Source organism: Nerophis ophidion, linkage group LG16, assembly GCF_033978795.1.
Source record: "Nerophis ophidion isolate RoL-2023_Sa linkage group LG16, RoL_Noph_v1.0, whole genome shotgun sequence".
In the NCBI taxonomy this organism is placed as follows: Eukaryota; Metazoa; Chordata; class Actinopteri; order Syngnathiformes; family Syngnathidae; genus Nerophis; species Nerophis ophidion.
In genome coordinates this window covers 13,832,009-13,844,013 of record NC_084626.1, presented here as the reverse complement: position 1 = coordinate 13,844,013, position 12,005 = coordinate 13,832,009, and the positions used below count along the sequence as shown (strand labels likewise).

Below are 12,005 nucleotides of genomic sequence, written 5' to 3'. Positions count from 1 at the left end.
TTAAGGAAGCAAAGCCTGTAAGGTAAATGTAGACATCAATTTGTTTATACGAATATAGATTGAAGTGTGACGTTTGTAATGTGTCTTATATTTATGTTAAACTAGATAGCGATTAGCACGCTAGTTGCCTGCTTGCAATTAGCTATCTAGTAATTAACGGCGCACTTAACGATAAAGCGGTATTAGCTGGATGTTAGAAATTAGCTCGCTAGTTGCCAGATCGCAATTAGTGCTAGCTGCGAACTTTCTACTCCAGAATATAAGCATTACCATTACGTGAGTTTACCGAACTGCAATAATCAATCACGGTTTTCTTTCATTTTATTTTGAAACGGTTATACTTTTGTAGCGGTTTAACATAATCATGAACCTGCAAAGATGACGCCAATTTTTTGACTGCAATGTCGGATATCGGCCGACGCAATACAATCCAGCAAATTTGGCCAGTATCAGATGGATATCAATCCTGAGTATCAATAACACTCTGGTTCCTGAGTCAATGCATGCAAAGATGTGAGCGACATTTACATTTAACAGCTGATTGAAGGCGAAATGAAATCCAGACTTGTAGTCGGTGGTGCCTTTGGCCTGCATTTGCTGCACTGCTTCCTTGAAAATCTTCTTGTTGCGCACGTTGGCCTGTACCAGATGTTTAAAGCATGGAACCACCGCCTCCGCCTTCTCGTTGAACTGAAACACAGCAGAGAGTGACATGAACAACAACAACAACAACAAAAGCATAAAGGCCGCATAATAATGATGATGATGACGAGCAGACACAAACCCGAGCCACGTTGACATAGTCGTCATCAGACAAAGTGTCCAGCATCTCCATCACTGACGCCTTTATTAGCTTCAATGTGAGCCCGCTGACACTGCCGCTCCTGCAGGAGAAAACGCACAATGTTTATCACATGCGGAACTCGTAAATCTCAGTGCAGCTAAATGGCAACCAAATTTTCTAGCTCTGTATGCACTACAAGCACAATACTTTATTTATAGCGTAGCGCTTTCCACACATCCATTGCATTTTTGTTGGTGTTATATTAAAAATATATCATTTCTTATAATTGTATTGACCTGAGTTTAAAAAAATATTTTCTGTTCCTTTTGAAAAATACAGCTGGTCTTATATTGAGATGTGTACATGCAAACCAACAACTTCCTGTATCAGTTAACATTTGTGCTTGAAAAAAAGGAAGATTTCACTAAAAATAAAGGTTGCTGATAACCACAAAGACACTTTTTTTGTGTTGTCAGGTCACGGGTGTGTGTGTGTGAGTGGCGGGAAAAAAAGCTCTGACTTAGGAATGGAGAAGTATTCTTGTCAATCTCCTGTTTTCTCAAGGAATCCAACATATATTGCTCTTTTGCCCCTTTGTTTTTTCCCCAACACCTTAAGATTAGTCTCTTTTCATCTTTCAATGCAAACTTTTGATATTTCTTAAACATGTACATAGTTTCATGTGATTTTTAGGTGTTATCTTCTTACAAATTACCCATGCCGTTAAATATTAGCAGATTCCTGTGAGATAATAATCCCCTTCTGGCCAGAGAAAACCACACCCTACCTCCCACAGCACTGGTGGAAGGAGCAGGCTATCTGCAGTGCGGTGGTGCAACAGTGCATTTATTTTGCAAGTCAAATTGTACAGGCTACAAAGAGGTATTTCAATGTTTCCCAGGTCATGGACCCGCAAACTGAGGAAGAGATTGAAAAAATTACCCCCCCAACGTATATATCCTGTGTAAACTAGTTTGTTTTAATAAAACTGGTCCTAAAATACCTTGTTATTTCAAGCTGGCAAATGCCGTGCTAATCACTTACTGACAACTGGTGCGCCAATCGCTTGCTGACAACCAGTGCACTAATCGCTAGCTGACAACTACTGCATTAATTGCTAGGTGACAACTGGTGCGCTAATCACTAGTTCACCACTGCTGTGTTAATGGCTAGCTGAAAACTGGTGCGCTAATCAATAGCTGACAACTAATGCATTAATTGATAGCTGACAACTAGTGTGCTAATCGCTAGCTGACAACTAATGCATTAATTGCTAGCTGACAACTGGTGCACTAATCACTAGCTGACAAGTAATTCACAAATCACTATCTGCCCTAATCACTTGTTGATAACTGTTGAACTAATACCTTGCTGACAACCGGGGGGGCGTTAACCGCTAGCTGACAATTGGTGTGCTAATCGGGCGATGACAACTGGTGTGCTAATTGCTAGCTGGCAACTCGAGCGCTAATCGCAAGCTACCTCACAAGCTAACATGGCCATAAAAATCAAAAAATATTCATGATTTTATTTCAAACATGGAAGGTACAGTGAGTATGGAGTCTATACCACTGCTATTTCTAATATTTAAATTTGTGGAAAAATTGCGTAGGCAATGTAAAAGAAGTACTAAAAATTTAGTCTAATCAACCAAAAATGCCACCAATCCCTTGGCGGTCGTGGACTCACTGTTCAAGACTTGTGGGGTACAGGATGTGTTCTGCCGATGTTGAAGTCAAAATACGGGAAGTTATTAAAACGCGATGGTGCCGGGAAAGAAGGGTGTAATACATGAGCTTTTCTTCCTGTCACTTACACAAACTAGTGGCTGGGCAAACCAGATACCCGCTGGAAAAAGAGAGTCAAAGGTTATTAGCATATAACAGAGAAGGCATTATGATGATAATTTAACAGTCATCAAACAATTCTGATATTCATATTTGAATATTTGAACTTTAAAATGAAAGTCATCAAACTATATACAGTATGTGGGTAAATACAATATGTGTAGTTTGTGAAATGTATAACGTACACATCGACAAGAATGACCATGTCTTTGGGGGAGGAAGCACCCTGGATGTACCTGTGGTTAAAAAAAGACAGTGTAAGCTCTTTCGAGATGCTTTTCACCAACAAATATGGTAAACGTGAAAGGCGTACCAGGGTCTCCTCCTGACGTCGTATAGGTCAATTTTATCAGGGGCTTTCCACGGACTGGCTTTAGATAAAAACACAGATCTCGAATTAGTGACATTCCGGTAGCATACGGCCCAGCTGGGAGTTTAAACCCACCAGGGTAGTAGCGGGTCACCCCAGTGGCGCTCCCGAATGCTTGCCACAGTAGTGACGGATCCTCCCGACTGTTCTCCATGAAGACTTTGTCCAGGGCCTGAGTCCAGTTCAGCTCATTAAGAATGACCGGAGCTATAATAAAAGCATGCTTTAAGAAAGAAACTATGGCGGCTGACGCGGTGCAATGAACACAGAAATGATCCGAGACCAAAAACACCAGGAAATTAAAAATTGCAATCACAAATGCTGAAAGATCCAAAACAAATCAACACACAAAAACTGTACTTGTTTTTGATCCTGCTGCGTTTGCTACGGGACCACAGAAAAACATTAAACAATTTATAAACGACTGCATTTTCTCCTACCTAACTTTGGTCTGTCCCACTAGACACACCCATAAGCTTGTTTATAGATATACAATAAAACTCTTCATAGGAAGTTGCCATTTGTTATAACTTTGTGACATGAGACAATGCACATTAATGAACATATAAAATATAAATGTAACGGATTGTAGCCAAAGGCTGATTTCCATCTGCAGTCCCCAGCAGGTTGATGGTACCTTGCTGGGGATCTCATTGCAAAGAAACAAGCCCAGGGTTCCAACAAACTCAGTGTTATAGTGAGTTGTATTTTTCATGCACTTATTTTTGCTGGATTCATTTGGCACAAGTGGAAAGCCGGTCCCTGGTTTGTGGTGCAAAAAAGGTTAGCACTTTATATTGTGTTTAAAGTGTACTACCCTTCACTGAAATATGGACAAGTATCGAGGCTAGAACCCATTATTCATATTTATACTGATTCTTGGGGATACATTTGCTTTACAGTACGAACCTTTCAATGTACGAACTCTGTTCAAGAACCAATTCAGTTTGTTAATCGAGGTTCAACTGTATATATTTTTAATGACGTTTTTGGTTTTAGATCATTTCTTTGTTTGGATGTTACTGCGTGCTTGTACCAATTTGGCCACTATACATCCCAACTAAACAACATCCACTAAGAGAGTGCGACTTGCCTCCTTTGTAAATGTCCGTGGGAATCTGAACTGCCGTGTAGGAATAGTTGACGTTGTTTTTGAAATTGGGGTCGTACACAAACTCCAGCTTGATGTGGGAAGGATTCTCCACTTCGCTTTCTCCATCCATGGAATACTGAGGACATGGTACAGAGACACAAACAAGTCATTTACAATCACTTACCACAATATCTGCGTGATTAATGCTGTACAGTGGACCACCACAATGCATACCTCCGGTTTGTTTTTCGAATGCATTCTAATACGCCAGAGGCTAATGATAGGGGTGTCCAGATACAACTTTTTGGAGCCTTGAGTATTGGCCAGTACACACTGTATATTGAACCGATATACTATCAGCGCAAATTATCCATGCATTTATTTTTTTGTAGCGTCAAACGTTATAAAAGGCTGGTTCAAGTGAAATTCGTCGAACAGAAAACAATGGTGGAAATGAAAAACACAAACCTATGTAATATTAACCGCCTGGAATGGACTTAATAATTCCTTAAGTTTTACTTGTGGCGCAGTAAATTGAATGAGGCAGACACGTTTGTTACTGGATACTTTTTAATACGCTTCTGCCTTTGGGACCTTGTATGTGCACTGTACATAATATGCAACTATAATTATTTGATATTTGTGTATATTGACAAATGGACTGTTTTAGACTACAATAAAGTTCAATGAAGGACACTTATTACGTATGTCTGGCTTGTGTCCTATTGTGTGCTTAGCTGTTGTGTAGCTGCTATCTCCTCACTGCCAATAGTCTACCATGTTTGTAAACGACTTGACTAAAATAAAATAAAAGACCAACCTTGTGTGCTTACTGGAAGACATTTAGATGTTAACTGGCTTCCCAGCTTTGCACAAATAAATGTGCTGCAGGACTGCTTTAACTGGACATTTTAGATGGAAGCAGAAATAATTTTGCTGATATAAGACTAATATCAATATCGGACTAAGGCACCCATAATAACATAATAATTATAATGTTGGTATTATTTGTAGTGATAATAAGTATTATCAATAATTTTATGTTGCTAATTCTTTGAATTTGTCCATCAATACTTCACTATAAAATATCTTAGATGTGTCAAAATGCAAGCCTCTTAGACCATTTCGGACCTCTGCTGAAATGAATGTTATAAACAAACAGAATAACAGATTAGTCTTGCTTAACAAGTGGCTTGCTAGTTTTTGTAGAAAACAGGGACTAACGTTTATAATGTTTATTGATAGGTATAGAAAGTGTTGCCCTCTTTCTAGCGCAAAACGTGCTTGTTGAGGAGGGACGGCCTTCACCCTAACCGGGAAGGCGCCATCACTTTCTCCAGAAATATAGATCACTATTTCTGTCAAGCTTGACTAACTACACAAGAGCAAGCTCGGAAACAGGCTATTACAGTGTCTGTTAGTTCGGGTGAAGAGGCAGTTCAACGAGAATAACCAGCAGTAGGCTGAAAAATTCCTGCACACATAGCATTTCTCGTAGAATAATACACAACTGACATAATGTTTTTTCTATAGTGACTTTGCCAGAGGTGAACATGAATTCTACTGTGGTGGCAAATTATGATGCGTTGAATCTATAGCAGCACCAAGCAAATCATCTCAAGATCTCCATCATATCAATTCCTATATGTGATCGAAATTATTTAAGGCACATTACACAAAATAAACGTAACGTTATTGATATCAGTACTACAATACCATTAACAAAAAAATCCCCAAAACAGCCCACTAACTATATAATATGGGCTTTTTATACATCAAATCATTGGTTTCCCAAAACAGTATTCGTTAATGAGGTTATTAGAGACAACAATCTTGGTCTCAGAGAAACCAGACTAAAACCAGATTAATTTTTCCCGCTTAAGGTGTCATCTCCTATTAACTATACGAGTGCACTAATTGCCCGTCCCCTTAAAAAGGGGGGAGGGGTCGCAATAATATCCAATGAAAACCTTAACCTTACCCCTAACCTAAGTAATAAATATAAATAATTTGAGGTGCTTACTATGAGATCTGTCACACTGTTACCTCTCTATCTGGCTGTTATCTATCGCCCCACCTGGACCCTATTCAGACTTTATCAGTGAATTTGCAGTTTGTCGCTGAGCCAGTGACGCATGCAGATAATATAATTATAATGTACGATTTTAATATCCATATAAATACCCCGTCAGACCCTCCATGCATGGCGCTCCAAACAATAATTGATAGCTGTGGTCTCCCACAAAAAATAAATCAACCCACGCATCGCAATGGTAATACGACCGGTGCAATGGACGTTGACTGGATACGGTTAATAATGTGAGAGTCCAGTCCATAGTGGGGCAAGTCCAGTTCATTGGGAGCCACCTGCTGGCCCCACTATGGACACATTATTAACTGTATCCACTGGTCACTCAGGGGTCCCTTCCAAAGTTACTCGTTGTTCCCATTGCGTTGAATTTTTTCTTGCCCTGATTATGGGATCTGAGCTGAGGATGTCGTTTTGGCTTGTGCAGCCGTTTGAGACACTTGTAATTGAGGGCTTCATAAGTAAACTTTGATTAAATGTTGAATGCTAAAAAAAAACCTTGCGCGTCAGTATTTCCAACAGGACCGAAATCTCTCTTTGCAGTTGGTCTGCGAGTGAGCGGCGGGAGGAGTTACAATTATGTTGCCAGCTAGTGTGCACAATTGGCCAAGTCACGTCTGCAAGTAACTTTCATGAACGATGTAAATGTGATACGTGCTTTAATTTTCGAGTCCCTAGAAGTGTTCAATAAAACCAAAGAAAGTCACTACGTTGGCAACCCTGATACCTCCTGCTAAATGTTTTTATTCTAGCAGACAAGGTGAATGTGAGGTCTGCTGTCCAATGTTCAGAGCTGGATTGACGAGTGACAATCATTGTTTGATAACATGTTTTTGAACGAATGATTGATACAGTTCTCGTACTGGACATTTTTAAGTGTCTGATGGTCGAACAGTCAGTAACTCACATAATCCAGCTCCGCCTTGGAGTCATAGTACGCCATGTCCAGCTCCTGAGCACACACACAAACACACACTTATCTTCTAAACCACAAATACAAACACACATCTGAAAGTGTAATTGTAACATTCAAAGTAAGAACAAAACAAGTGTTTTCAATCAGTAAGTATTGCAATTTAATCAGGCAGTGCATCACCATCTGTTTGTGTCGTTCTATGAGCCCTAACATACTTTAGACTAAGCCTGGCATCTTCTCAAAGGCTGATATCTTTCTATTTTTGGACTCTGTTTGATCTAGAAGGATTTTTTTTTTTTTTACTTCTGAGCCTTTCAGCAGCAGCACAGATTGTCAGTCACACTTAAAAGATAGATGTGCTGATTCTGCCAAAAAGTATTTACACTCAAGAGTTCATTTTTGCTTGTAGATCATGGAGGATGTGAGGCGTTGTGACACTCACCAATCCAAACCTACATGGGGAAGCATACTAACCCAAAGTGCGGATGCCCCTCTATTCTCCTCAGTCCATAAGTACTATTTGCTCTGTTGAACACTTCCATTTGACAGTACACTATGAATAATTTGTATTAGAGTTTAGTGCTATTCTCCTCTTTTAAAGGCGAATTGCAACCACTTGACGGAACAACCTTTGGCTTGCCTCATTTTGAGTGCAGCTTCAGTTGAGTGCCGTACTTGTCAGTGTGAGCACACCTCTGCATTGATGACTAACTGTGAACATGAACGTTGAGACACAGCAATTGTTGGAAGGAGCTCAAAGTAGATGTGGCCTCACTATTGCCTCTGGTAGCAGTAATCCATATGACATGACTGAACCAATGAAATCTGTAGTCTTTGAAGTACCAGTCAAGTAAAAAAAGGAGTTGCCTCTATATTGAAGCTATTATCATATATATCTGATTTATGACACCAAAAGACTTCCAAAGATTGCGAATAACTAGATATGATCAAAATAGTATCAATCTGACTGAAATTACCAAGCCATTTTGAAAGGTAATGAGAAAACCAGTTACGTGATTGTGTGACACTGCGCTAGGAACCAAAGATCCCTTCCCCATCACCAAAAATGCTAATAAAGCAAACTTTGTTAGAACCAACAATGATTAATTTGGGAAAAAAATACGATCCAGGACCTTATATGTTAGAGCCGGAACACAAGTAGGATGAGCAATAAGATTTAGAAAGCCCTGAATGCTGCCCGGATGCAGCTTTATTGTGACACTAGCATCCACGGTATTGCTCAGTGCTAAACAGACAAAATAACCATGTTAAATCATAATAAAACAAACACTTACTGCAATATTTCTACTATTGCTGGGATGTTGACCGACAGGACACTCACATAATTCCGTTTGGATGAAGATGCAATCACAATCCTCACAAAGGGTTGAAAAAAGAATTTTGCAGGAAGCATCTATTTGTGTCTTTTTCACCATCTCGGTCGGGGATGTCAAAGTCAACCAAAGTCGGTCAATGGACACATTAGTCTACTATCACGTGGGAGATGCATGAATTATAATCTAGAATTTACTTTTAACAGGCTTGAGACAAAGCAGAAGCAGCCGCCGGTTCAGTGTGTCAACAATAGCAGCGTAAACTAGCATTAACTCACTGCTGTTAATGGGCCGCTATTATAGTCTGTCTGTGTGTGGCAGGGGCGTGGTCCACGCGTTCCCTGCGGGCGGGGTGTGTGCAGCGATCGGCCATGAAGCAGCTGACAGATGAGTAGATGAGCTCAGCTGGAACGAGTTATCTAATCACCTGTTCCTTTATTAGCGGCGCGGGAAACCTTGAGGGAGGGAGGACACACGCGGAGCGGAGGACACACGCGGAGCGGAGGACGATCGACAGAAAAGCCGAAGTGAAGAAATAACTAAAAACATTGTGGATTGCAAGTACGGGCTGAAAAGCCAAAACTGACATTTGTGTGAACAAACAGTAATTAAAAAGTGTAAACCTGCTCGAGTGTGCTGCTCCTTCCCTGTGCTCCCAGAAGAACAAGCAGGATCTTGCTACAGTGGCACCCAACAGATCACGAAGATGTCGGCACCAACCCCCCTGGAAGCGCTGGGCCAAGTCCTGTCGGAAGTGTCTGCGGCGAGCCGACAACAGACCAAAGTGCTGCAGGCATTGATGGGCCGAGCGGAGACAGCGGGTGGGTCATCTGCCATGAAGCGCATGGTGGAGGGGGAGGACTCACAAACTTTTTTGGAAGTCTTCGAGGCCACGGCGACCTCGAGCAAGTGGCCAGAGGAAGAATGGGGCGCGCGGCTGCTGCCACTCTTGGCGGGGGAGGCGCAGCGGGCGGCGTTGAGTCTCCCAGCGTCGGCCCGCGCGCACTACATCAACCAAAGGCACGCCATCCTGGACCGAGAAGGCAGCAGCCCCGAAGACCACCGCCGACAATTCCGGGCCATGAAATTGGAGCCGAAGGGCCGGCCGTTCGTGTTCTCTCATCGACCAAGGGATGCAGCGATCAGAGGGCTTCAGCCCAACGGGCAGGACCAGGAGATGCTGGAGGCGATCGTCCTGGAGCAGTTCCTTGACGGCATCCCGGCGAGAACATCTGCGTGTGTACGGTACCACAGCCCGCCTGACGTGAAGGCAGCAGTAAAGCTGGCGGGGGAGCACCTGGCGGTCCACCGAGAAACTGCGACGACATCGACCGAAAAAAAACCCCCAGGGCCCCGGCGACGGCTCGCCCCGTTATGGGGGGCGGGGAACAGGACATCCATCAACCAAACAAGGCCCATGACCGGACTACCGGGGGCCAACGAGCAGGTTTTTCACCAAAACATTCAACAACACAACACACACACACACACACACACATCACGGGGGGGAACACGGGGTAATAATGAAATGCCTTTCCGTGTATTACGGGTTTCCAGCGCTGCTAACAGGGGGCTTCCCTCACAGAGTGCATCTCAGGGGCCAGGGCCGGTGTGCTGGGGTTGCGGACAACCTGGACACGTACGCCGGGAGTGCGCCGTGATGGAGGTGGGGCAGGTGTTGCAGGTTGTCGGGCCTCCAGCACCCGCCCCCAATCAAGGAGAGACGTACTGCGTACCGGTAAGGATACAAGGGAGTACATACCGGGTGATGGTGGATTCGGGCTGCAGGCAGTCCATGATCCACCCGAACCTGGTTCGTCCCGGGGCGTTGAGGCATTCAACACGGATAAGAATCAAGTGTGTGCATGGGGATATACACAAATATCCAACTGTGCCAGTGGAAATTATATATGAAACCCAAAAGCATAAAGTATAGGTTGCAGTAAGCTCGCAACTTGCGCACCCTATAATTTTGGGAACAAATTGGCCGGGATTCAATCAATTGGTGACACGTTGTGTGGGGGTGCGTTCACGGACACTAGGCAAGGGGAGTATCCGCGCAGTTCTCAGCGGCGACGCGATTTCATCCGGGAATGCCGAGCGGGAACCTGTGGGGGCTTCGCGGGAGGCCCCCCCCCGGTTCCCCGATGGCAACCTACGGAGGATTTTTCGCTCGAGCAGGCCCGTGATGAAACTTTGCGCGAGGCCTGGGATCAGGTCGATTTTGTGGACGGTCAGCTGGTGTGCCCGGGGAAAGCGCGGGTATTCCCCCATTTTTCCATTATTAGGGATAGACTGTATCGAGTGGGCCGTGACACGCAAACCGGGGAAGAATACACCCAATTGTTGGTGCCAAAATGCCGCCGGGAAATGGTTTTCCAGGCGGCACATTTCAATCCCATGGCTGGCCATTTAGGATATATTAGCGGAATATTTAAAATGGTTGACTGAATTTTTGAGAAATTTTAGACTGTATTTCCACATAGTTTGCAGATTGTAAATACAATTGGATATGGTTTAATGGATACAATGAAACACAATCAAGCATATAACGTTAAAAACTTAAAAGGTACCACGGTACACACAAAAACAAAAGGTCAAGCAAAAAGTTAGTTAGTAAATTAAAATAAATCGACTGGCTTTGAGGGTAGGTATTTAACAAAATGTATCTTGCTAAATGAGTACATGAGTTATACAATTACATATTTTAGATTTGCTTTCTAAGTCATAAGAAAGCGTGTTTACATATATTGGACATGATTACACATCAAATACATGAATACACTGTATAAAAATAAAATAAAAAATAGTAAGAAAGCGTGTTTACATATGTTGGACATGTTTACACATCAAATACATGAATACACTATATAAAAAATAAAATAAAAAATAAAAAAATTAAATATGAAAGTAAACACATAAGTATGTAAAAACTAGCCTTAACACAAAGGGTTGAATATAGAAAAAAACGCATCGTATAAAGTATTCCAGAAGTTACCTTGATGCCATCCTGCCAGGAATGCTCTCGCTGGAGCTGCTCTGCCTCTCTGGCTAACCTCTGAAAAAAGAGATTACCTTTAGACATGTCACTATCTTTAAGGAATAAGTCTGCTTGGTCTTGACATAAGGTACAAACTACAGCTGTCAAACAATTACGACATTTAATCACAGTTGTTTATAGTTAACTCAAATTAATAACAAGTAATCGCAGACAAATACAGTTTTTTATCATTTATAAGTGTACCCCAGATCAGTTTCAAGTTTTAACACCATGACTGGACATTTAATTCGCTTTTAATGAAATGTTTTTTTAAACATTATGCTTTTTTAACAGCTCAACACAAAAAGGACATAAACACATTTTTAATGAGAATAAAAAACAATTACCTACACCGTGTTCGGGACTTGCCAGATGTTGTATTCTGTAGGAATACAGAGTTTGTATTCCTGCTGTAGGAGCACTTGCATTCAGAGGAGAGGAACTACACCATGTTTAGCTCCCAGTTTCACACATTAATAACAAAAAATGTGGATTGTTCCGATCATGCTTTGATTGTCAAAGATGTTAGATA

At 42.0% G+C, this 12,005-nt stretch overlaps 1 protein-coding gene across 2 annotated transcripts in view; it reads right to left on the bottom strand.

The window, feature by feature from the left end:
- LOC133534961 (voltage-dependent calcium channel subunit alpha-2/delta-2-like) overlaps nt 1-12,005 on the bottom strand; it is a 107,216-nt gene that overhangs the window by 54,714 nt on the left and 40,497 nt on the right. For both annotated transcript variants that reach the window (XM_061874327.1, XM_061874326.1), the window contains exons 4-11: nt 11,432-11,491; nt 7,091-7,135; nt 4,095-4,230; nt 3,077-3,208; nt 2,945-3,002; nt 2,817-2,867; nt 785-884; nt 529-690 (exon numbers count right to left, since the gene is read on the bottom strand). In XM_061874327.1, the coding sequence (XP_061730311.1) occupies nt 529-690; nt 785-884; nt 2,817-2,867; nt 2,945-3,002; nt 3,077-3,208; nt 4,095-4,230; nt 7,091-7,135; nt 11,432-11,491 (744 nt within the window). The remainder of the gene's footprint in view (nt 1-528; nt 691-784; nt 885-2,816; nt 2,868-2,944; nt 3,003-3,076; nt 3,209-4,094; nt 4,231-7,090; nt 7,136-11,431; nt 11,492-12,005) is intronic.